Source organism: Electrophorus electricus, chromosome 12 (assembly GCF_013358815.1).
Source record: "Electrophorus electricus isolate fEleEle1 chromosome 12, fEleEle1.pri, whole genome shotgun sequence".
In the NCBI taxonomy this organism is placed as follows: domain Eukaryota; kingdom Metazoa; phylum Chordata; class Actinopteri; order Gymnotiformes; family Gymnotidae; genus Electrophorus; species Electrophorus electricus.
Window position 1 is genome coordinate 4,179,713 of NC_049546.1, and position 26,188 is coordinate 4,205,900.

Consider the following 26,188-nt stretch of genomic DNA (forward strand, 5'->3'; position numbering starts at 1 on the left):
TCTCAGAAGCCCAAATAAACAAAACTGCATCACAGAACACTACAAGGCATCAGAAGGAATATAGATTCTTTAACTAGATTTGGGTTAATCTGACTGATTAATGCAGAATTAGGGGACATCACTGGAGTGCTTGTTAAGTGTGCTGATGCCCTCACAAGAGCCAGTGTGGAAATAAACTATAAATGTGGAGCTCGAGTACAGAAAAGGTCAGCATTGCTTTTCAATCACTGGCCTTTACAGTATAGAGCCTATACCCATAAGAGACAACCAGGGCTTCTAAAAATACCCAGTAGAAACAGCAGCAATGAGATCATGGTAATAGAAACCCCCCCCCCCCCCATTTTAAAATCATGTCTTTAAATCATGAAATGCAAACAAAGTAATCATGAGTAAACTCAGGTCAACAAACTCATTAAACAAAACATAATTATTAAATTAATTTATTTAACCCAAAACTCTAAAACTAGTTACTGCATTAAATTCATTTCCTGAAACACTAAATGTTAAATGTATTAAAATGCTTGGTTAGTCAACCACATTACACAACTGACGGTTCTGCAGGGTTGAGCTTCATTCAGATGTAGCAAGAAATGTGATTCATGCTAACCTCAAGCAAACTATTTTCTCCAACAGAATTGGCACGTTTCCTGCTTTCGAACCTGAATGTAGGTTGGCAGCTCCAAAGCTTTGAATAGAAGAAGAAGAAGAAGAAAAAAAGTGAGAGCTTAACAGTCAAAGAGCCATGAAGGAAAGAGAGATGTCTGACTGAGCAGCAAGAGCAGGTGGGGGGTGAGAGAGAGAGAATGAACGATCCTCTGTGTACGGTAAGGCTTAGAGTTTGCTAATCAGTATTGGTAACTGGCATGAAGCGGGTCAGAGATGCGACCCGGGGCACAGCCAACCTTCCGTCCCACTGAACCCCAACACCCACACCCACAGGAGAAAACTTCAGCACTCCAAAGAAAGAAAGAAAGAAAGAAAGAAAAAAAAAAAAAGGAAGAACTTGGAATTGGTACTCCAATGTCTGCAGTGGCATGAGCATGTTAACGAGAGAGCTTCTGCCTTCGGGCTAAGCAAGGGCACAGAGACAGCCACTGAGCCCAGTTCAGTTCTCAGCCTCCAGAAGTTTCTCTCAGTTGTGTGCTAATGATGGACAGGCTTCCTTCCTGACAGGAGGGAACTCTCACAGGCTGCAAATCCATCACCTGCTAGAGGGCAGTCACCGCTCCCTGTACAAACTAACACCACTTACAAATTCTCACTCTAGTCACAAGGCCCAAAAGCTTTGGGTTTCAGCAGACAGTTCAACATGGATCTGCTGTCATACAACAGAAAATGCAGCTCGCACACAAGCCTGAAAGCTAAATTTAAAAGCCTGACTAGATTAGAAGGCTAACGCTAATCTCTTCCTATACAACAGAACAACAGTAAACTTTACCACCCTCTGAGTGCCTTTAGTGACATTCCCCAAACACCATGGTTAAGCCTCCTTTGGAAGTGCAGATTACCTTCAAACCAGCTAAACAATGGGGCCAAATCAAATAACTTGGTCCTCAGTGGTTTGTGAAACCAAGAAGCAACAATGAATTCACAAGGAGGAAAAATCAAGACGAACACTGTAAAGGAATTAACTTCAGATAAACACCACGCAATACCTGATAATCTGCTTTTGAACCTGAAGCAATAACCAGTTGAATGGGAAAATTGCTGTGGGAACCTACGATGCATAGTAAGCACCGTGGAACATTGAGAATACAAACATCTTACCCACTCTACGAGATAATCACTGCACAATCATCCCTGTTTTGAGTATTTGATTAGATTTTTTTAAAATTAAATCTTAAAGCATAAATGTGTATGAAATGAAAATTTTCAAAATAAGAATTTATTTAAAAAACAATTCTGTATGTTAGAAGAGATTGTTAACAGCACAGTGATTGAAGTGATAAAATAATTGTGTGAAGTTAACCGTCCCATCTTGCCCTTTTTTGATAACTCCAGGGCAGCTGTGACCTCGGTGCCCATTTGGAGGGTGTCAGAGATAGACGTGGGTAGCACGGTGGCGCAAACCCTCTCTCCTGCTCCCATGCGGCAGGCCAGTGAGGAATGTTGAGCCTGATGGTTAAGTGTTCTTAAGCCAAGCTCTGCTTCCCCTCACCGCTCACCGCCTCCTCCCGGCCTTCAACTTAAAGGTTTAACCTTTTTTTGGGGGGGGGGGGGGGGGGGGGGGGGGGGGAGCGCTGCGCTTAATACCCCTCCGAGAGGCGGGAGAGGACGGCAACTTTTCATGCAGGGCTAAGCCTGCGGGGCATGGGCTGGCTGTCAGGGAGGCGCCGGGCAGCCGGCACAGCCCTGAGCCAGCGACAGGAGGGGGAGGGGATTTAGGCATTATGGGATATGGGGGTATGGAGGTTCACAGGGTCATGGGCATTCCCTAAATGCTTCACTGTGAGCCCCCATGACCAGCTGGAGGTAAAAGAAGAGAAGACATGCCACTGGAATTTTATGGATGATTGTTGCAGTTAAGCATAAACTGGGGAGGTGGCTGGATAAAAGATTTGAAGGAAAGAAGGGCACAAAGCAAGGATAATAAAAATAAAAGTGCTGCTAGGGCCAAGGAACAAGACCCGAAACTCAGAACACAAAACAAATGGACAATTGAATTATCTTGTGTATAAAGAAAACATACGAGAAAGCACCAGAAGACAAAAACAAAAAAACAAAAAAAACAACCAAACAGAAGAATTTCGTTTTGAAAGGCAGAAGCACGGAACAGGAAGGAGGAGCAGTGGTGGCTGGGGAGGGGGAGGAGCAGGAATAGATATGAATGACTTCCTAACAGGTGGGATTAGGATGCGGCTTGCCTCCCGACCCCAGCTAGTGTTGGATTTCAGACCCACCTCCGGAGCCCATGACCTCCAGACCCTGAGCTCCATCTCAGAGGAAGCAGATTTGTTTTACAACCCTTTTCCCTGTAAATCCCCCTACACTTTCCTCTCCAGAGGGCAAAAAACAACAACATTTAAATCATCCCCAGCGTTCCGCTTCCTCCCACTTAGAAGCCTCAGAGCCCACTTCCTAAAGGCCTCCCGCCTGCGCTCCAGAAAGCCATCCCGGCCGCAGCTCCCAATCGCACCTCTCCACACCTCAGCAAAAAACAAAAAAAACAAAAAAAACAAAAAAAACACGGTCAGCAAACACGAGGAAGCTGAACAAGAGCATGTTGGGTCGTCTCGTTCTCCTGTAAAACATCGCTGCTCGACATGAACACGGTCGTCTGTTCCTGGCTGGAGAACGGGTTTTGACGGCCCTTCCCCGCACAGATCGCTAGGGCCAGCTTCCGACCTGCATTCGTGTGGTGCTTAAAATAGAACCCACAGGTGAGAGAGGATGGGGGGAGCGGGGTTAAAGCAGGAAGTAAATCAAATTGGTACACTGTTTCCATTCGAGCAGCGAGGTCATGGAGGGATGACCCCGTGTTAATCCCAGAGGCGCTGACATGGTGCAGGAGGCCGCGGTGCCTGTGTCGAAGAGCACGCACAGAGGGGCAGGTGCTGGAACACAGGCAAACCGAGACAGAACTGCACACACGCAAACCACTTACATTTATTATCTGGATTAAAGTGCAGGATTTCAATACCTCTTGGAGAGAAACTTTAAGATGTGTAAATGTTGGATATAAACATCATGGCTTCTTCCTTATAAACACAACAACAGTGGCTTTTATTGTACCCTCTTTTGGCCACGAAGCAAGTCATTCTTTCAAAGGTCACTGGAGGCATTCACTCAGTGAAGGTCCAAACTCTTATGGTCAGCTACAGCAGAATAACTAGCTAACCAAGGTAGTTACAGCATCTAACTTGGTCATTGCTTTGTGATTTTGTTGAAATTGTCTTCCTGTGTTGACATGTGGAAATATACCAACTGTGAGGCATTAACAGATAAAAGGAATCAAGCAGAGAGCTGGCAGCCATTTTAACATGTCACATCTAGTATCCATGCCCTCGAAACTCTGGCCATCTACTAAGCAGCTACTAACTAGCATACTAATTCACCCACAGCAGGAGAGCTTATGGCAATGGCATAGGAGATACTCTCTCACAATCCATCTAGGGTCTTTCAGGCAAATAAATGTCAGATGTGAGGTAGTCTGTCATTTACCTTATCATTTGAGAGACCCTGTATCTGCAGAGAAAGGGCATTGAAGGGCAGGCGGGCAAGTGAAGTGCTCATTATTCGCCTTTGCGGTGTCCCTGTGACCTGCAATAGCACCGCGCTGCTTTTTTTTTTTTTTTTTAGAATCATCGTCGATGGACCGTCAGTGTATTTTCAGCAGTGGCCTCCCTGGGCCACCGTACACCCTTGAGAGGGCTCTCACATAAAGAGTCAAAAGAACACAGCGGGGGTGGGATAGGTACCGAGGAGAAGGCAAACAGACCTCATCCTGATTCAGATAAGACGGCCGTCCTGCTCCACTGTTATCACGGCGACGGAGACAGGATCTGCCAGATACTACAGAAGAGGCCCAGGGTTAGCGGGGAGCCTGTGCTCGAGCACAAGGCTCCTGGATTCCTCGCAAGCAGCCCTGGCTGAAATGTGTTAGAGGCTTTCTGGAGAAGGTGAAATCCCAGTGAATAACAGACAGAAGGGAGACAGGAACGCACAGCCCCGGGAGGGACAACGTGCTCGGGAGAAAAAGTAAAAGGCGAGTGAAAAGTGAAAAGGAGACACATGTCGGTGTGAGAAAGGAATGAAGACAGGATGGAAACGAATGACTTGCAGTTCATTTACATTTAACTCCGATTCACATGTGGGTTAGCGATGTTCAGTAAGGGAACAGAATGGGAGTATTCCATGCAGAGAGCACAACCTAACTGACTGGTGGGCGGAATGCCAGCAGTTTTCCTTTCTTTCGGGGACATTGTGATGTCTAAAGCAGACAGACTAGCCCACTGGTGACACAAGTGACACTTCTGCCCTCACTGCGTGGGGAGGTGGTGTTAGTGTGCTCAGTCTTCAGGTTTGCTGAAGGGAGCAAAATTACTATTCAGGGGAACAGGGAATACCACCCACCTTCTCCAACAATTACATTTTAAACTAGTGGAACATAAAACGCTTGGTTACATCTCTTAGGCAGGGTTCAGAAAATCAGGCAGACAGTGTGCCCTTTAAAATGGTGTGTGCGTGCGATTGCGTATTGGCATGGTGAATAAGCAATGAGTGAACCTCTTGTTAGCGTGCTCTCTGGAGCTGTGCTATACAGGCTATACAAGTTGTGGAGAAAAGTGAATGGCAGGGGATGAATATAGCACAGCAGCGGGCAGAGACCCATCACGGTTCCCAGGAACAACACGTGGATTAGCTGGCACCCAGGAGACCACAAGAGGTCTTTCCATTTCAGCCTTTCTTCAGTCTGTCTGCACTTACAGGAAACAGTGGGGGGGCCTACAGGTCATCAGAACACTAGTCCACATGCCGCCCACTGTCATAACAAAAGCACTCAACAACAGTCAGGCTGTGATAACACAACAGAAATATAGCAGCGGACCGCCATTATATAACCATAACACATACTTAACACGTTTCCCCTCACTCAAACACCTACAGCTTCCTAATAATCATACAGGACTAGACACATGCTGCAAATAAATCTACTGTACAAACAAAAACAACTATACATCTATGGAAAAAATAACTGCTTCCATCCAAACCAAAAGTACTGCATTTGATCCAAATTGGACATCTTTCATCAACCATTTCCAGCAACAATCCCAAAAAAAAAAATCAGCATTAAATGAAACACAGATTTATTCTGAGTCATACTACTCAACACCCACACAGACAATCTACTTCTTTTTGTGGTCTCCATCGTCACATGCGCAACCCCCGCAAAACACACAGGTCTCTACATATACACAATCATGTCAACTATTAAAAAAAAATAAATTTTTTTTAAAAAAAAGTACCATAATTATAATTGTCTTATTGGAAATTCTCCCAATATCTGACCTTCTTTGTCCACCATTTCCTCCCTCTTCCTCCACTTCTCTTTTTCCACTCATATCTTTTCTTTCTTTTATATTTTTTGTTTGAAAGTTTGTGGATATCCCTCCCTCTTTTGTGGGTCAGATATAAGATATAAATCAAGCCCAACAACGTCTCAATGGTCCTCTGATGTGGGGGGTGGGGGCGTTCAAAAACAAATCGAGTGCACCAATGCATTGTGTCACAAAACTGAAAATTCAGAACTGTACTGTAACAGACATGAACAAGTGCAAAAGCTTATAAGAAACACAAATGTCATATTTGCTTTGTATGTACTGTATATGTGGTATAGATCTAGCATGTATATTTCATGTTTAACATACACAAAAGAATTTAAACGTTTATATAATTATCAACTTGTGTCAATATAAAATTATATATGCTATAGACATTAAAATGTATGTAAGGAAGAAACAACAATCATGTAAAAATGAGCTGTTATTCACAAATTATCAAGAACGTTTATGATTTTATACACCAGATTAGCATGTCAGACCAAGGTTTATGACTTTTAATGACTAGAAATGAACAGTGGTCTCTTTCTCACAGGATCCTCTCCTACAGATGAGATCCACCAAAAACGGTAGTTTCTAGAAAAACCCACTGTCTAACAGCCACAGATAAAGTCAACCTCAAAATCATATAACCAGCCAGTCACTCAACTGTCCGTCTACCACTGGAGGTCAAATACATGTCACCCAACTACACAAACACGAAATGTGTACATCTCATCTTTCGTGAGCATCCTCTCTCACGACTCCTCTCAAATCAATAACCGCCCCCTTTTGGCTGCCGGGAAGCGTGAGGGACACTGTGGCTCTCCTCTCCCTGTAAGGCGATCTTTCTCTGTGCTCTCCCTGCGGAAAGGGAGCCTTCCCCCAGACGCCTCTATCTTTAGCCACTTCCTACCGTCACGTCTCGTCACCGGAGCCGACGGCAGCACTTAAGGCTGGCATCCTCCAGGCCACCCTATCCCCTGATCTTTACGCCACAGGAAGAGACTCGATGCTCGCTTCCTGCGCGTCAGGGAAACACACCACCTCTGGCAACACGATACCCAAGCAGGTAACACACGAACGCACACGTACACACATCCAGTTAGGGTTCTCAGACGGATCATCTTCAAAAGGTATCATTCGTAAACAGCTGTAGCTTGCAAGATAAAGGCACTACACACACCTGTGTTTCATTGATGAATATGTGTATTTATCATAGTTATCTTATTTCTTAAAAGAATACAACAATTGGGAGTTATAGTGTATTAAGAACCCAGTGAAACAGTGAGGATGTAGGGAGGACGTGAAAGCTCTGTGAAGCAGTGGCAGTTTGCTTTCATCAATGGGCTGATGTGCTCCGAGCAGCCATTCAGAAGCAATGGGGCCTGCTAACGCTGTGAAGGCAAAGGAGCGCTTAAGCGCAAATGCACCAGGGAGTGCTTCACTCAGAAGGCCGAGGACAGCATCTTTGCATGCACACACACTCGCTCACACACGCTCACACACGCTCACACACGCTCACACACGCTCACACACGCTCACACACGCTCACACACATTGGCCCATGGGCTGGCTCTCTCACACACAAAGGAACCAAAAGGAAAGTCCTGGTAGAGTCATTGAAATAGGAAGCGATGGCAGGAAGTGTCATACAGAAAAGGTGGCCGGTGTCAGACTTCACCCTACTGCCTGCTTCCTTTTCTGTGACCACACACACACACGCAGGACTGCAGAGGGCCACAACTCTCACCTGGGGACTGTTGGATAACCAGAAAGCTCAAGGTTCCGCTGTAAAGTCAGCCTGACAACTCAGGACCACGAGGGTACTCTGATCTACATGAAAACCACTTGGCACTGCCTATGCTTAAGCAGGAAAGTCTGTGCTCTGTCTACAGTTCCCTGAAGTACTGAAATGAAAAGGCAGAGTGGGCAAGCACAAAAAAAGATCACCTCCAGTGGCAAAGCAAGGTCACCACAAAACACAACAAAGAGCACGTGCGTGCGTGCGTGCGTTTGTCCGGACTCGGGGACTGCCTTCATGCCTGAGCATGTAGACAGAGAAAACGTTAGCATGGGAGAGGAGGAGATAAGAGACTGAAGGAGACCCAGAGAGGCAGACAGAGAGAAAGATTTAGCTCTGTGCCACATGATTGCATAGTGTGAATTACTACATTTGAACAGATCTACCACATGCGCATGCATCCATACTGCCTTTGAGCAAATTCCCCAAAACTGACTGCACACCGCATAAATCAGAAGTGTAATTCTGCAGTTCAACTGCACTGCCCATTTATTATATAGCAAGATTTTGCTTTTTGAGGGTGAGGTAATAACTACCATGAGCGTCATGTTCAGCTATGGCCACCAGGTGGCAGAATAACGTACGTCTACATTCCCCTCCTGCATCTCACACAATATAAGGCCTACATCCCCCCCTGGTGGACGTATTTCATCCCTCCATCACAGTGCCCTCAACACTCTCTTCATGCAAGTGTAAACACATTGTAGGTTTTTATATAATGTGAGCCTCAAAAACTTTAAATGTAAGACAGAGAAACAAAAGGGAGCAAAGCAAATCAGTAATGCAGTAACTGCATTAATTCATTTCTTTTAGTTCAAACCGTAGCTTTTGCAGACTTGAGTTCAGCTGTAACTTGGTTTAACAACAGACAGGACATGCGCTTATTATAATGTTTTGGGCTCAGTGACATCCGTAAAAGGAAAGTTCAGCATTTTAGACATTTGATTCATAATAGAGTTAAACATTTTTCCAAGTTTCATCCTCAAATTTAGGGCTGTATTTTGTAGTTTGATGAACATTTCCTGCAGAGTGCTCATCACTGCTCTTCCTGTTTTGTGTCTTTCTGAAGGATCCTTTTAAGGACTTTTGCTCTCCCCCTTGAATAAATGTCACTCACCTCTGTTTAAAATGGCCATACAGATAGTCATGCAGGTGATGTCATGACTCAGTTTCACCCTATTTGCATAGGTAACTACATTCAGTGCATGCACCCAGACTCAGGACTGATTTTCCAAAGACACTGGAAGAGTTGTAGCTTTAGGAGATCCAATCTTACCGCCATGGAGAAAGGGCGCTCTCCCACCTCCACCACACAAGGATCAGCAGACAGGGTGTCGGCAACAACAGGGTTAACCTGAGAGACACATGTATGGAGGTTGATATGCAAACTACACACCAGCTCTCATTTTAAAACATATGCAGTTGACCAGTGCATTTCAACAATAAACTCTTCTGCACAGGTCACTAGTCTGTCATTTTGTGCCAATGGAATGATTGGGGATTGGATGTTCTGTTCATGCTGAATTGACTAGTAATGCTAGTCAATAAACAACCCATTTACCTATACAAAACATCAAATAACTGTTTATGTATTACAGTTATTTGTTGTCTGAATGATGCGAGTTGTACTGCGTGCGGCTGAGTACTAACCTCAATAGGTCCATTCTGGGAGAGGTGGACATGCGGAGATCTGGGATAGATGTCCATCAGGTGTGGGGGGGGGTCTGGGGACACTCGCTTGCTGTGTTGACTTAACATTTCCCTGTAGTTTAGTGCATCAAAGTTGGTCTTCCACATCAGAACCTAAGAATCAGGCATCCCCAAACACTAGGGGTCAGAAACAAACTCTCATTTACAATATCTAGTAAAAACCCATCTGAGCCCCTGCTCCACTACTCTGCACCTGTGAGTCAGCTCCGCCAGAGGCAAAAAAATCACCTTGTCGAGAGAAGGCCACTGTCAGAACCGGACCCTGTGAGCACAGAGAAGCGGTTGAGGTGGCTTGCTCCATTTAGCATGGCATGATGGCAATACCAGTAAAAGTGAATAACAAATGATGCAATCACAGAGAGATCCAAGCATTCCACCTTGTGGCCATGAAGCGTATAAATAAGTCTTCCCTCCAGCAGATCCAGGATCTTCACTGTGCTGTCGTTAGAGCCACTGATCAAGTAGTTCCCCGATGGGTGGAAGGAAAAACAGTTGACTCCTGCACTATGGACTGTTTCAAAGGACAGTAGGGTGAATAAATGTTCTAATCTGTAAAGTCCTTAATTTAGCAGTAAACAAATATGAAAGAATATCAATTACCTTGGTAATGTTGTATAAGCTTGTTGGTTCTAATGTCCCATAGTTTCAGTGTGTTGTCAGCTCCCGATGATGCAATGCATGTACCACTGCTATTAAAGTCCACAAAAGTTGCTGGCCTAAGCATAAAAATGAGGCACAATATGAAGCCAAATATTTAGGGTGAGACATGGGGACAGAAAGAAAGAATAAAACATGTAAAGGTGTTATTTAACTCATTGAGCATAAATTTCTTCTTCTCAGGTATACAGCTAAAGACAAACAGAAGGAAAAGGAGACTTCACCCGCCATAGTCGGTAAAGGTGTTGATGCACTGGCGCGTAGAAGTGTCCCACAGCCGAACCGTCCTATCGTCCCCACAGGACGCCACCAACCGTCCATCAGGTGAAAACCTGAGACACAAACATTGCCAGTGAGAACACTGCAACAGCTTTTGTATGTATACCATTGGTCTATTAGGGTACAGTATTTGCAGTCATTTTTATTTTCCTTAGGTTTAAGGTCTAGAGGTAATCCTGTAATTGTGAATGTGAACAATGCAATCACAAACATTATCCTATTTTACATTTGACAAGGCCACACTCAAAAACAGAAACAACAGTTAAATACCTTGCACAGCGAACCCAGTTGGTGTGCTGGTTTAGGGAGTAGATGAATTTCTGTCGATGCACACTCCAAACCTTCAATGACTTGTCATCCGAGGCTGTGACTAGTCTCTGGCCGTCACTGGAGAAGCTCACGCTACGTACTGTGGCTGTGTGCGCTTTGAACGCAACTGACTCTCCCTTGCTGACATGCGACAACAAATATCCATCAGACACTTATGAAATATTAAACTAAGTTCCCAGCCATTAAAACAAATACAGATGTGAGCCCTGGAATATTCTTACTCACATGTTTGGCGTCCACAGACGCACGGTCTTGTCCCTGGAGGAGGAAGCCACCAGGTGACCAGACGGTGAGAACTGGACGGCAGTTATGAGATCATTATGTCCCATAAATCTGAAAGCTCTGGCTTTTGGGTTGAGGTTCCAGATCATTAGATTCTTGTCATTGGATCCAGTGGCTGAGAAAATGGTCCATCATAATTAAATGGTGCAGAGAAGAATGGGAATATAACATCAGTAATATATTTTGCATACATACCCAACTGTTTATTGTTAGGACTAAAATCTGCACATGTGACAGCATCTTTGTGACCTCTAAAATGCCTCTCAAGGGTGGGGTCCTCCTGAAATGATAAGAATTTATTTTTGTGATAATGATCTCATATAAAAAGCATAGAATTTGTGTATTTGCAGTCTTAGACAACATTCTTCAATTTCAAATGGTCAACAAGATAGCTAGCCAACACTGGGGGGGCGGGGGTAGTAGCTATTTAAGTAACTAAGCCAATTAGCTTGCGTTAGCCTATAGTACTAGTTAAAACAGTTAAATCCATAAAACTAGCTAGATAGGTTGTTACTCACTTGGTTTTCATTTGATAGATAGTTGCTTCCCAGTTATAAGCTAAGTTATACGTTTCCACCACGAATTTGATACCTACCAAGTTAACTACCTAGGTTAGAAATGTATAGCTAGTTAGCTAGCAATACAAGTATTAGTTAGCTAAGATAGCTATCTATGTAGCTAATTGGATAGGCTAAGTAACGTTAAGTGCCTACTTACCAAAACAGATGCCATTTTATTAAACTAGCTATCTAGCGTTATCTAGACGCAAGTTTTGACACGTCTAAAATTTCTTGCAAACTTGCAGTTTTTTTTCTGGAGGAAGCAAACAGAATCTGTTAATTTTAAAACAGCCGCCTAGACATTTCATATCGGTTAAACAAGGCGAAATTTGATTTTCCGTAGCTAGGTAGTCTAAAGTAGTCGAGCCTCGAGAGGTCGATTCTGTTACTTTAGTTAGCTTAGCTGTTAATGCATGTAGCTAGTTAATCAACAACCGCCATTATTACACAAAAGTGTTGACTGCTCACAAGGCCGCATGAAATCGAGGCTGAATCAACATTATGCACGACAGCAGGCATGTTGGATCCGAGTGGTCTTCAAACGACCTGGGGTTAGCAACGTTAGCCAGAAAAATAGAAAATCTTGTGGCTAGCCAATTTTATGAAAAGGTTCCAAGAGCTGACAACCAAAACAATCGATTCTTATTATATTTAAAGAAAATACGTATGTTCTTTAGCTAACATTAAACTGCTAACATCTTTCATTCAGAGGGGTAACGCTACTTATCGTTAACTAACTAGATCAAGCTGGCTACATAATTCAAGGAAAGCTCGTTGCAGACTGCTACGGTACGCGATGCTGCTGCTTAGCAACAGCGCCAAACGGTAGTGGGAAAAAATGTCTTTTAAACAGCTTTTTTGATTGAGCCATGCACCTGCTTATCCAATCAGCTACAGCCTTGTTCAAGAAGGCAAGGCTTGTAGTGTTTTGATTTTGGAAGCTAACGGTAGCTATACTAACCTACATAGCTACATATATAGTTAGCTATAAGATGTCAAATAAACGGATTATTGGAGATAAAGAGGTCAGACATTCCTTTCTGTTCTGCACTTATTTATCGGAGCAGCTTCTGATAGAGAAATACGTTTAAAGAGGAGATGGCGTTAGGTTAACTTGGCTTTCTATCTATCTAAACAGGTTAGCTAGCGTAACTGAAGCTGGCGCTTGCGTTGCTCGGGTTATTTGACACCATGGTTCACAATTTCTGCATCACCAGGACAAACGTCCCCTTAAATGCTGGATGATTACTTGGAAAACTTAGCACATTACTCCTAAGGGTAGCTACCAAATGACGGACAGAGCCTTGGCTTTTCTCTCGCTCATATGATAGCTAACAGCGATTTCTGGTCCTTCAAACATGATGATCAGGCTAGATATTACTTAAAATACTGCTTGTCTCATGTTTGAAATAACTGCGTTTTTTCCAGTATTTGAAAAGGAGAATCCCCCAAAACCCCAAATATCAACATGTCAAAACAAGGCTTGATACGGGTAAGATTCTTGATTTTATTCTTTTGAAATGATCATACGTGCATAGTGAAGGAGTCACTTCATCTAATATGTGGTGTGCAAATCATCTTGAAAAATGAATGATAAATGTTTTATAGGTTGCAGCATGACGAAATACATTGAAAGGTTGGAGGAGATAAAGAAAAGTAAGTTTTGTTCGGTGGATCAGTTTTGTAATGCTTTCCTCTCCGCAAATACAGTTTCCAGTGCGATTTTGTTTGATATTAAGGTGATGCAATTAATGTCATAGCCATTAGTTCCTACTGGCATTTCAGCAGGTACTTTATTTTGTTTTTGTCTTTTAAGCATGGCAAATAAGAGAAACTCTGTCCTACTGATATTGTCTGGCCTGATAACCTGGGTTTTTCCAAAACAATGGGCACTTTGTTTGCAGCAACCCTCATTCCCTGGTTTGACTGAACAAGCAGAGGATACTGATTGTACTGTAGTTTACAATCATTCCTCTGTCAGGTCTGAGGCAATGTAATTCTGTGCAGCAGCATCAGTGTTTGCTCGTGAACAGGATAGATGGTGAGGTTGGCCTTTGGAATGCCGGCCAGTGTTAAAAGGAGACGTGCGCCGTATGTCTGTTAGTGCTTAAGTGGTAGCTGTGCTAAACTAAGTCAGGTTGCAGCTATTTATTTTGGTCAGTATGGAGACAGATAATAGATGGTTGAATCTGTGTGATATATTGGTTGATGAGATTGATGTCAAGAAAGTTGATGCCTAGTGAGGGTGAGCGCTTTCATGTGCTCTGTGGAATACATGCATAAAATGATACTACCATGCTTTTTAGCCTGTCATCTTGAAGTATAGGTGCCTTGGTCCTTGTAGTAGTGAGGACACTTTCTTTTTTTTTTTCCTTTGTACTATTAATGTACTTTCTCTCAGATTACAGATATAGAAAAGATGAGCTTTTTAAAAGGCTCAAAGTGACTACATTTGCTCAACTGGTAAGGTGAATGCATATTTACATGGGTGTTTTAACTTTTGTTTCAGATGTATTTTTTTGTGTGTGCATTTGGTAATAAATTGTCCTCTGTAAATGTGTCTGATTAAAGACTTTGTCTTTTATCAGGTAATACAAGTTGCTTCAGTATCAGAGCTGAATGAGAGCATAATGGATGAAATGCCTAGACTTGAAGGTAGCTTCTTGCAGTAAATAGGTTTGGTTTATTTGTTAGTTTGTTTCTATTTTTGCTGTAATTGTTATTTAATCATATTTGTATTTACAATATTTTCTGTCAGATTTTACTTTTATTTTTTTACTTCTTAACAGTATTAACACTCTTCTTTGGAATTTACTGTTTGTGTATATTTTATTTGTTTTCTTATTTGTGTCAGATGATATTTCTGAGTCTCCAGAAATGGAACCTCTCTCAGATCAGACCAATGGCTCTCCCCAGCCCTCGCCTCAACCTTTAAAATCTGTGGACAGCAACGAGCCAGGCGACGCTGCGTTTTCCCCCAGGTCCACACTTCAAAGGTAGCCCGAGCCCTTTATCCTGGCTTTGACAAGCTCACACATGCGCTTTACATGCACAATCCTGTGCTTGTAACCTTATACCTTCAGACCGGCTAGCCTGGAAGTCTCCCCGCGTATCTGAGCATCTTGTCCTCCCAAACAGCCCCCTCCCATTATGCATCCACAAAGAGCCTAAATCAGATAGGCCCCTTTGTCAGGACCCAGAGTTTAATTCGACCTGACTGGGGTGGAGTGCAAGTACACTCTTCCACAGTGACTTGGTGGAGGCAGGAGCTGAACGGGGTGATATCACTTACGTTGGCCTGGAGCACAGGCAACTGCCTATAGATTGGTGAAAGTGAGAGTGGTTGTCATCTTGACCAGTGTGATCAGTGGCGTGGGAGAGCTGGACTTGGATAAGAACGGACAGAAGACAGAAAGGCCGACTCCAGTGTGCCCCCCTGGGACTGCAGGACACCCATACCAGGACTGCCCCTACCTGCTGCTGGACGTCCGGGACAGAGACCTGTATGATCAGTGCCATATCATCAGTGGTAAGCAATGGTCCGCAGTTTAGGAATACTGAATAAAAGATGGTTAACATCTTTAACTCTGAAACATTAAGTAATTAAAAGATTAATTCTGAATTAAACTGTATAGTAAATGTGGGTTGACTAAATAAATTAATAATTTGGACACTACAGTTAGACTAATTTGGTACTGCTAGCTATTTAGGTAAATATATTTTAACATTTAGTTTGTTTTTTTTATCTAAATGGTTTTTTTTTTAAAGGTTAAAATCTAAACTTCTTATTGGTATTGTGATTTTGCATTTATCTCTGTCTCTGTTCACAGCACACAGTTATCCAGTTGCAACACTATCCAGAACAATGAATCCTTATACCAAGGAGGTGCTCCATTATGTATCCTTTGACTCTTCTGTTTTCTAAACTATGGCATTCATTTGAATTAATTGTACAGTGTTTGGAAAAATCTTGAACCACTTTCCCAGAAAAATGCCTTGGGAAAGATCATCATCTTGTATGACCAGGATGAGAGGATAGCCAGCCAGGCTGCTACCACCATGTGCGAAAGGGGCTTTGAGAATCTCTTCATGCTCTCTGGAGGTATTTGGTTCCAGAGATAGTGCTATTATTTAACTAACAGATAATAATTGCTCTCCAACACCCTACTACATTCTTACATACACACACACATACACCTGCCACCTGCTCACATAGCAAATGTGCTGCTTTCATGCTCTTCTTTCGTTTTTTTTGCACTGTGTAAGGCCTAAAGGTGATAGCACAGAAGTTTCCAGAAGGAATGACGACAGGCTCTTTTCCCATCTCCTGTCTGCCCTCTCCAACGGGGCCTTCAGGTCAAAAGCATTCCACGTCACAGCAGACACTACAACCAGCAGAAAGAAAATGGCGTTTCACCGCTGAAGACCTTGGCAAGATCCAGCATTACCTGGAAGAGGTGCTCATACCTAGTGAGACCGGCAGTAAGTAATCCAGTCAATGTATCAAGTCATTGTATCACTGTTGCAGGCTGAATCTGTGTACCAGTATGTTTTCTTGCATTGAAATATTCTCTTTTGCCATTGTGCTGCTCATCAGCAGGCAGCGATAAAATGTTCAATTACATACTTGGAATGAGAGAGCTTGCCATTAATGCTATATTAAATGGGTTAAGTTTTATATTGAGTAGTGTTGCATGTTGGCTGCTTTTGACATTTTTTGTTTTACATATGAAAACGTATCAGCGAAATATCAAAGGTTTGCTTGCCCAATAGCTGATTGGAGTGATGTTACGTTTCTGTCTTTGTCCAGGTCGTCTGAGCAGCAGAATGTCCACAGGCCGTGCCCTCTCTAAAGCTTCCAGTGCCCACCGTAGTAGACGTGGCTCAGACAGTGCTAGGTCTCAGAGCAGTCGGCCCTGGAAATAATCCCCACCATTGTCTTTATCTTCAACACTGCAACCCAAATAAAGCCCCTATAGTGTGGTAACCCAGGATTCCTGTAAACATTAGGATGGGCATCTAGCCTTTACGTACTACTGGTCTTTATGCTATTTTCTGTGAACTTGCTGTAGGAATGATTTCAGTCATCACATAGTGAAACTTTTTAGTGGATAGTTGTATTTTAAATATTGACAGGCTTTTTTTCCTGTAAACAATGCTGTGAGTATATCCTCACTCAGATGGGGGCTTATCTGAACTCACCAGGGGTATTCTACTGAGGCACTCTCAAACTAATATGAAATGAGTTTAACATTTGTCCATATCCTCCATTTAATTTCACTAATATTGAATCCAGGAAAAGTATACCGATTTGTATTATGTAAGTTATTTTATCTTGTTGATTGGGTGGTTATGCCGTATGGTTGGAAATGGCTTTATGGTGTTCCTTACACATGTTAATTATTTTAACAGGCCTTGATGTGGTGTGCAATTTGAGAGCAAGTCTTGCAAGCACATCTGTACTCCTTGTTTGTCTGGGTGGGTTTTTTTAATGTTTTTTTTTCTTTTTTTTCTTTTTTTATCCCATTGTTTGACATGGATGTCCATTAGGAGCTCTGTTGTAAAAGTGAAATCAATACCTCATAAATGCATAATGAAGAATAGCCTTTGACTGACTGAAGCAAAATCAATTGGTCAAATATTACGCGGAGCACCTCATTTGTTACAAAAGCAAATATGAATGATACACCAGAGAAGTTACTGAGCATTGTTGAGTATTGCTTTTGGAGATTCTAAGAAGTGCATTTACTGTAACTATAAATTTTTTAAGTGCACTGAAAAATCTGTGAAGTAATGTGTGCGTGTTTGTGTGTGTGAGCGTGTTTGTGTGTGAGTGAGTGAGTGAGAGAGAGTGCACACATGAGTGTGTACCTGTGCGTATCTATCAGTATCTGTGTGATGATAAACTTTCATTTCCTTCAGTACTGACTGATAGATGTCAGTTATACTAATCTTTCACAATGACCAATGCTTGAATAACCAGTGACAAGTTTATGAATGGAAACTACCTGGTTTATTGATTTGTATATTTAAAGGTGAATAAAGGAACATTTTATAGTGTACATGAATTGTTTCCTTGCATGTGTAGGTAGAAATCCTGAAGCTTCTATTTCATCATCCTCCATGTTGTGGGAATGATGCATTTATTTGGGGTAAGATCTGCTTGTGTAAGCCCAGCTGTTTAGTACGGGTTGTTCTTGGCGTGCTTCATGGGACCCTGCCACATGTCTAGCATTGGGAACGATCTGATTGGCTGACACCTTTCAGCTCAAAGATGCAGGACTTGATGTCCTGGTCATATGTCTAGTCAATGAATCCACCACTAACTGGACATTTATCTTTTATTTAGTTTGGAGTTACCTGGCCATATTTGTAATTAATTGTATTTTTACTATTCAAATTGGTGGTGGCCTTCTTGGCGAGGTCATACTTCGAAAACATATTGACACAAACATTCAAACTGGATATAGAAATTATACATCAGTGGTAATTCACAGAGATGTAAACGTGGTTTTGGTTAAGTGCTCACCAGCTCTGCCTGGTCCTTGCAAGGAGTCATGGTGTAACCGTAGAGGGAGAGAAACATCCAAGTGTAACTATGGATGGAAACAAAGGCTTTGAGGTTCCCGTGAGAATTAACAAAGTCCAAGATGGCCTTGACCTCAGGCTCTGAGTGAGCTCTAGGTCCACAGTAAATAGGAGAGCAAGGGTAAATGCTAGAGCCAGGGCCTGTGGGTTAAGGATTGAAATCATGTTTTAGCTATGATCTACTGCTTAGCACATGAGACATAAAGGGAGCCTTGTAGCCATTTTTTAAAATTGCTTACATACAGTATTGACACTGCACCTACAAAGCCAGTAGCCCAGTTTCTGTTGGCATCAACTCCATTGTGGTTAAATCCAGGCATAGGTTTCCTGGTTTTGAGCCACCAGCAGTCCTATCAATAAGAATAGTTGAAAAAGACTCACAATAAAGTTGAAAAGTCATAGACCACTGTCAGTTTTAACTATGTCCAACTGTCTGAAGACTCACAGAGTTGTGGGTGTAGTAGTAGTAGCCATCAGGGTTTGTAACAATCTCCAAGAAGATGTCAAATCTGTCAGGGATGGCTTTCAAACCAGGACTTTTTTCATGGTCAGACACAAGCTACAGAATATAAAACAGAGGTATTTGAGTTAGGGATGATCTATCTAGATGTGCTTTTCAGAGTACTGTAAAGAGTTTAGTCAAGGCTGATTTGAACCTTATTGGCAAACCAGGTTCCATTGGCTTGTGTGATCCATTCTCTAGCATGGATACCAGTATCGATCCAGATATGAGGGTTGCCCCAGTGCTAAACCTTGTGAAAGCAGATAATAACTACTGTAATGTTTTGCTGCCAAAGGTACATTTAAAAAGTATGATAACATTTTAAAAATGTACTTATTATTTTAATAATAAAATGGAAATGGAATATTATTGATGATCATGACTTAGTTGAGAACATTCAGGGTACGACCCTCATAGCTTTTGTCAATCAAGATTTGCTAACAAATCTAGGGTTCTCCCACACCAGCATGTCCAGAGACTTGTGAGTTGGTTCCGTCCAGAAATCCAACTGCAAACAGATGCACACACACTAAATGTAAATCGTAACCTTTCTTTTTGTCCAAGCCCAATATTCAAATTTAATGTTTTTTTTACTTTTCATTATTTCAAACACGTAAGAAAACAATAAAAAAATATTGGGGAAATCTTACCTTAAAGGGCTCCTCTTCAGTCTGGTTCTGCAGACCGATCTGTAAATCATCTGTTACAGTGATCTGGACATGCACATGGTTTATTGTGTTATGTTTGTCTGTATTTAAACCTTTGCTGGTGTGCACAGCCTTGTCGCTCTTTGATTATGTTCACGTTATTTGTAAGATGTGTCAGACGTTGCATGTGCGCGCTATTGTGTTCGTTATTTGTGTTTGTTTAACAAACGTGTGTCTCTGTTGAGGGAGTCCGTGTGTCCTGCTACTCACACTGCGGCACTCGGGCCATTACATGCGTAAAATATTATATTACACAATACCACATTCACACATACCCCTTAAACATCTGTGTACCAGAAATGACGCAAGCGGAGACGTGAGGACCGACAGCACTTTCGTTTTGTAATCGGAAGGTTTGATTTGTAATCGGAAGGTTGCTGGTTCAAGCCCCAGCACTGCCAAATTGCCACTGTTGGACCCCTGTTAACCCTCAATTGCTCAAGTTGCACTCATTCATAATTGTAAGTCGCTTTGGATAAAAGCATCAGGTAAATGTGAATAAGATAGCTTTCCATATATTAAAAAAATTCCACTATGCCAAATGAGTAAACTATTCTTCATGGCTTTAAAGTTCATTTCACCTTTCAGTTCAGTTTAAACACTCATAAGTGTGATTCCGGATAAAATGACCACTCTGTTTCTCATAATTATGCTCTAACAATGCATATAATTATGTTTTTATGTTTCTCTTAACACACTCTAGATTGTAAGGGTAAATTCCTGTTATGTTTATTGTGTTGGTTTCTTTTCTGAATAAAATATTCCATGATGATGATGATGATGATGATGATGATGATCTTTGTTGTAGTTATTCAGGTTCATGTTATGCATATATTTAAAAAATGTACATATATCAGGGGTAATGTAATCATCACAATTGTAATCTTTTTTTATTTGAAGAGTTGCATGCATAAAGATCACCTACATCCCTTTTCTCACCCTTAATCCTTAACCTGTTCTAGTTTCTTCTAGATCTTTTTTGTTACTAGGGCTTTGACATCATTAGGCAAAGTTCTTTAGCATATTGTTAACATCTGCAAGTTTGGGATCATGATACAAGTATGGGTATTGGAGAATCTAGAGAAAGCAGGGCAGTGGTAGCTTGGTGGTTAAGTTATTCCACTTGTGCTTGGAAGGTTGCTAATTCAAGCCCCACCACGGCCAAGTTACTGCTGTTGGGCCCCTGAGTGAGGCCCTTAACCCTCAATTTCTCAGAGTTGCACTCAGCCATGTAAGTCACTTTGGATAAAGGTGTCAGCTAAATCCCATAAATGTAAAACAGAATATATATTCTTGACAACTATGGCTAACTCCTTCACAATCAGTGTTGGTTGTCTTAGCAATGGATGTATAGGCGTCACAATAGCAGGATATACAGTTTCAAAGTGTGCAGCAACAGAAAACAGTGGCAATGTCTATCAAAGAGCTGATCATGTTTTTAATGATTATTGGCCTTACAAATAAAATACAATATATGAGTCAATCTTTTTCATTGCATTATATTGCCTTGGGATTAGGTGTAGACAGCATGATAATCTAGTTTGTAAGTTCTGAATACCCTGCATATGTATCTACAGTTCAGTTTCAGAAGACACATGTTCAGTTGATGAACTTCACTTTCAACTCATCAGTGAAAAAACTGAAAAAAATCTTAGTCTGGCACATTGAGGAACTACACAAAGCAAGAGACTTTCTGCACAAAGTGGTATCTTGAGGAGGTCTGTAGAAATCCACCACTGTACCACATATGTTAGTTTAACAAGTGTTTAGCAAGCCAGCCACCCATGTTAAAACTGTATTCCCAGACTCTGGTCCTCTGAGTATAACATTTTCTTAACTAAGAACAGATTCAGATGTTTTTTACAAACTCGTTGTTTGCTTTGGCACAAAAATACACAGATCACTGTTCATGCCCGGAGCCAAGAAGGCCCACCTGCTTCTGTGGGGCGGGAATACAGTGAGTTATTCTGACCAAAGCAATCAGTGTGTTTGTCTTAGCTTGCACATACTTCAAAGGTTTTACCTTCCTTAGAAAATATTACTAAACAGATAACCCAAAATATATGTCCATATCAAACTAGATAAAGCATGAGCCACAGCAGGGCGGGGTGGTTACTGTGTCAATACCTGCTGCTGTTTGTGACAACACCCTGAAAGAACTTCAAGAGCCTTATAAGTCATCCCATTGTGGAAGTGGACAGAAGCATCCTGCACACTAGGCCAGTGACCAAATAATTGCTGTTGTTGGTATATAAAAGAGCTCAGTTTTCAGTCACAAATTTTATTTGAGAGCTGGACAAGTAATGCACTTTAATGAAAACATTTTGGATCGTGTTCATACAAATCATGTGCTATCATCTTCTCATCATAAAACAGAACACAAGCTTGTTTGAACAATGTTTTTCATTTAACCAAATAACTTGAGCTGTGTGCTTTTTAAATCATACTGTGTGTGCAACAGACTGCAAAATCTGCCTCAGCTGCTGGTTTAGATTAATTAGAAGATTGTTCCAGTTGACTCTTTACTTGAGAGGCCTTCAGTTAAACCCAGTTTAGTATGGGTTATTTTTAGTGTGCTCCATAATGGCCATGAGAGCCAGCCATGTCTCCTCTGCAGTAGGGATGATCTGATTGGCAGGCAGCATAAAACCATAGCGACCAGTGTCTCTCAGCTCAAAGGTGTAGGAGTACTTGATGCCTTGGTTGTAGGTCCAGTCAATGGTGCCACCACTGGCTTGGTCTGAGAGACATAATTGATGGCTTGATTACAGTGAGTAGTTGGTGTTTAAAATGGACAAGAGAATTTCATTCACAACATAACCCTTAGCAACATAACCATTTTAGCAATTTTATCAGGGTAACCTAAAAACACTTTGATGTGCACTGCTACCAAAATGAATGATATTCTGTCATTTAGGAATGTGAAGAGGTTATTCTAATACAAGTAGATGCCCATCATAGAAACAAACTGGCTGAGGTCTCAATTTGTTCTACTTACAAATAACATTGATGATGCTGCCATATTTGTAGTTTGTGCCATACAAACTTTTTAAGTCAGTCACTGCTTTCTTTGCAAGTTCATCCTACAAAAAAGATTTTCATTCACCACAAAACATTATCTACAAGCACAATAGAATGAAGAAAAGAGTTATCTTTGCTGGTCTCACCAGCTCTGCCTGGTCCTTACAAGGAGTCCTGGTGTAACCGTAAGGGTAGAGAAGCATCTGAGAGTAACTGTGGATGGAAACAAAGGCTTTGAGGTTCCCATGGGACTTAACAAAGTCCACGATGGCCTTGACCTCGGGCTCTGAGTGAGCACTAGGTCCACGGTACGTCTCAGAGCAAGGATTGTTGCTGGAACCAGCACCTGGGGACAGAACATCAAAATGCTCCTTTGCTGTAATGTACTAGCAGGGGTCAGTGATACCTATGAACTGCAAAAATAAAAAAAGTCCATGAGGCACGTCAAGTGTATCGTACCACTGAAGCCAGCGTCCCAGTTTCTGTTGGCATCGACTCCAACACAAATGGATCCATCGTTGGGCTTCCTCGTTTTGCGCCACATACGGTTCTACATATATGCCACATCAAAAAGAATCACATCACTCACTTCATTACTGGGAACTGTTGTGTGTAACTGCACACACTATAAAACCCTTATATGGGTTAATAACATTGCTTCATGTGTTTATGAATATTTTTGAGAGCTCACAGAAGTGTGTGTGAAATGGAATCCATCAGGATTGGTGACAATCTCTAGGAAAATGTCAAACTTGTCAAGGATGGCAGTAAGAACAGTGTCATGTCCATAGTCAGACACAATCTATACAAAGAAAGCACAGATATATGGGTGTGGCTGTTAAAGTCATATGTTACATATGTACTTGCAAATAGGTTGTATTTCAGTCCTCAGGATGATATTAGTAGAACATTGTGTTGTCAGTAAAAAAGAAAATTGTTAAATTAAACCTTCTTGGCAAACCAGGTTCCACTGGCTGGTGTGACCCACTCTCTGGCATGGATACCAGTATCAATCCAGATACCAGGGCGGTTAGCCCCAGTGCTGAACTGTGTGAGACCAACAAAAAAAAAAACCTCTTAGGAATGAATTACTTATTTCTACATTATTAGTTTCATGTTGTACACCTTCTGTATTTGTTACAGGAATAAAACAATTCCTTTAAAAAAAAAAAAAGATAATTCCCATTGGTTGTGACTTACTTTAAGAACATTCAAGGGACGGCCCTCGTAGCTTTTCCCAATCACAAGTTTGCTAACAAAATTAGGTTTCTCCTGTACTAGCATGTCCATGAAAGAGGTAATCTGAAAATCAGAAGACAATTAGAAATTGAGCAAAAGGTCAAATATCCAGGAGTCTGTGAATCACCTCACATGACTTATCTAGCGCATTTTTATATGGACAGCAAATATTTACCATACTCCACCCTGTAAATTAAAATATGATATGACACTATTTTGAAATAAATATATTAATTAAATATTCTAATAAATAAATAACTGACTAAATGAATGAATGATGCCATTGCACACATTATGTGCAACAAAAGCCAAACCATTAAAATACTTAAATCCTAACCTCACTGAAAGTATGGTAGCTGGCATAGTCATAGCCATCGGTTGTTCTGGGCTGAGAAGCACGAGATTTCATCATCTCTCGTTGTTCCTCGTCCATAAGATCCTAATGTAAAAGGAGGCAGTGATCACCCAAAGCCAAAACAGTTCAGACACTACAACTTCCACCATTTTTGTTTAGGTCTAGTTCCGTACTAGACTTGTGACGAAATCCCACCTGAAGATCATGGATCATGATCTCATAGTGGATCTCGTGGTATCCTAGGAAAGCCCTGACAGCCTGGAGACTGTGGAAAGGAACACGGACATCGACTGCCAAAGAATCATGAATGGGCTCTGTCCAGAAGTCCAGCTGTGCACAACAAAAGCAAGAACATTAGTTAGTGTTAGTAGCATAGTAGACAATCAGTATTACTTCACGTGGAGGAAGAAATTCCACTGGTCGACAACTGAGCAGATCAGTCTAGTATCTTTAGCTAACTCCACTTTTTAAAGGTTAGAATAGATTTGTTGAGTTCTAAAAACTACCAGAAGATTTACCAGAAGATGATCCTGTTTAGAGAGTTCCTTCAGGAGATTGATTTGCACCTCACTTATAGGAGTGATTCGAAGAACCTGGTGTCTTTTAGAAACATATTGGTGTCATCAAGCACACTCGAATAGATAAATAGAAAAATACAAGTAATGCTTTGTTATGGCTAAATTTATTGGACAACCAAATGTAGTGGTCTTTAAACATTTTTGTGAAAATGTATCCATGGCTATTACAAACGTATCAAAAATATCACGCCTGCAATTTTGTCACTTCCACTTTAACATGTGTATTGTCCTGCCAGAAACTTCCCTGTTAATGTAGGAAAGGCAATTTACGACTGCAACCCAATGTGACAAAAACTCTGAAATGTCAGCTTACTCAAACGTACCAAACTGTCTGAAAGACTGCAACTTACTCAATGTGAAATAACTTACCCCTCAAAGGTCTCCTTGCCAAAAACGCAGAGAAACAGAGCGAGCACTATCACGAGCCCCTTCATTTTTTCCTTCCCAAGCTACAACCACTTGAAGTAACAGTGGTATTTTATAGTGTCAGATAAGGTTATGTGACAGCAAGCCTTGCGTGCCACATGGTTTGTTTCCCATACCTTGACCCAAATTTTTTGAACAGGTTAAACACACATGATCTGGTCACTTTTATTCATAAAACTGTACTTATTAAAATGTAAAAGGTAAAAGGTTGATCCTAAACGAGTTCTTAAACAGTTGCACTTTTAGAAGTTTAATAAATATAGAATGATATGATAGTTGATATGATAGTTGATGCATTTGATGTGGATAAGAGTGTCTGCCAAATGCTAAAAATATTGTCTGCTCTTTCATTAGAACTACAATTATTTGAATTTAAATTTTAACTGTTATATTATGTGTTTGAAATATATATTTTTTAATCTCAGTGGAAGTTTGAACTGAATTATCTGGTTCCATCCAAGTTCAGCTTGATCATTTTGAAAGGTTTATTCAGGAGTTAGGTAAACCATTTAATCCAGTCTGATTCAGGTTTTTTTAATTAAGTAAATAATTAATTAATTAATTATATATTTTTTTATCTGACCTCATATTGCAATAAATAATTCAACACATATTTGTTTTGTTGGTGGTGGTGTTGTTTTTAAAAATAAAAACTGAAAGAATAAGTTCATCTCCTTTAACATTTATTTGAAAGGATAAATAGATCTCTCTTGCACCTTGCTTGAAGTTTCTGAGAGAGCCTTCAAACAGAATTTCCTTAATTGAAATACTGCATGAGCATTTTGTTCTAAAGAAAATAAAAAAACTTGTAACAAACTTGAAACGTCTTCTTGGCTGGCCTTTCTCTATGGGTTTACTTTGGACCGTAGAAACCTGCAGAGAAAGCTACAAGCACTCGGGCGCCATGAAAGCACAAATCTTGGGCATTTTAACTCCACCACCTGGAGAAGAGCATGGCTTGTGTTACATTAGAACTGCTGGGCCAGTGTATTTACCAATATATGTTTTTTACAGTGAAACTATGATGGCATTTACTGATAATTACGTACGAACTTTCCTTCGTTAGCGGCGTTGCAATCTGCTTGCGCCACATGCTGGATATGCAAGGTACT

General features: G+C 41.3%; 3 protein-coding genes and 1 pseudogene across 8 annotated transcripts in view; 1 reads left to right on the plus strand and 3 right to left on the minus strand.

Annotated features, from left to right (window-relative positions):
* The window catches only part of poc1b (POC1 centriolar protein B), a 25,804-nt gene extending 13,339 nt beyond the window's left edge, over positions 1-12,465 (minus strand). The window contains exons 1-11 of one of the 4 annotated variants that reach the window (XM_027022256.2): positions 12,129-12,464; positions 11,818-11,913; positions 11,296-11,380; positions 11,044-11,215; positions 10,759-10,938; positions 10,434-10,541; positions 10,153-10,268; positions 9,930-10,063; positions 9,746-9,814; positions 9,493-9,645; positions 9,119-9,196 (exon numbers count right to left, since the gene is read on the minus strand). In XM_027022256.2, the coding sequence (XP_026878057.2) occupies positions 9,119-9,196; positions 9,493-9,645; positions 9,746-9,814; positions 9,930-10,063; positions 10,153-10,268; positions 10,434-10,541; positions 10,759-10,938; positions 11,044-11,215; positions 11,296-11,380; positions 11,818-11,832 (1,110 nt within the window). In that variant the 5' untranslated portion in view covers positions 11,833-11,913; positions 12,129-12,464. The other 3 variants (XM_027022254.2, XM_027022255.2, XM_027022257.2) reach the window with 3 other exon arrangements.
* On the plus strand, positions 12,098-17,722 carry cep41 (centrosomal protein 41). 3 transcript variants are annotated; one of them, XM_035532288.1, is made up of 11 exons: positions 12,098-12,175; positions 13,089-13,152; positions 13,269-13,316; positions 14,062-14,123; positions 14,249-14,315; positions 14,515-14,656; positions 15,020-15,189; positions 15,491-15,558; positions 15,648-15,762; positions 15,927-16,142; positions 16,471-17,722. In XM_035532288.1, exons 1-11 carry the CDS (start codon positions 12,137-12,139, stop codon positions 16,584-16,586), a joined length of 1,107 nt encoding a protein of 368 aa, XP_035388181.1. In that variant the 5' UTR covers positions 12,098-12,136; the 3' UTR covers positions 16,587-17,722. The 3 variants fall into 3 exon arrangements, with proteins under 3 accessions (XP_035388181.1, XP_035388182.1, XP_026878060.2); XM_027022259.2 differs by lacking the exon at positions 12,098-12,175 and adding an exon at positions 12,577-12,685; XM_035532289.1 differs by lacking the exon at positions 12,098-12,175 and adding an exon at positions 12,361-12,449 and having other exon boundaries at positions 13,269-14,123.
* A 166-nt stretch (positions 17,723-17,888) lies between these two features.
* On the minus strand, positions 17,889-20,688 carry LOC113584979 (annotated as a pseudogene).
* Positions 20,689-21,955: 1,267 nt separating this feature from the next.
* Positions 21,956-25,089, minus strand: LOC113584988 (carboxypeptidase A1-like). Its single transcript, XM_027022260.2, has 11 exons — positions 25,020-25,089; positions 24,591-24,672; positions 24,268-24,402; positions 24,055-24,156; positions 23,679-23,780; positions 23,427-23,525; positions 23,170-23,280; positions 22,938-23,028; positions 22,625-22,824; positions 22,456-22,540; positions 21,956-22,197 (listed from the first exon to the last, which is right to left on the minus strand). The coding sequence occupies exons 1-11, from the start codon at positions 25,082-25,084 to the stop codon at positions 22,010-22,012; spliced, it is 1,260 nt and encodes a 419-aa protein (XP_026878061.2). The 5' UTR covers positions 25,085-25,089; the 3' UTR covers positions 21,956-22,009.
* Between the last annotated feature and the right edge of the window lie 1,099 nt (positions 25,090-26,188).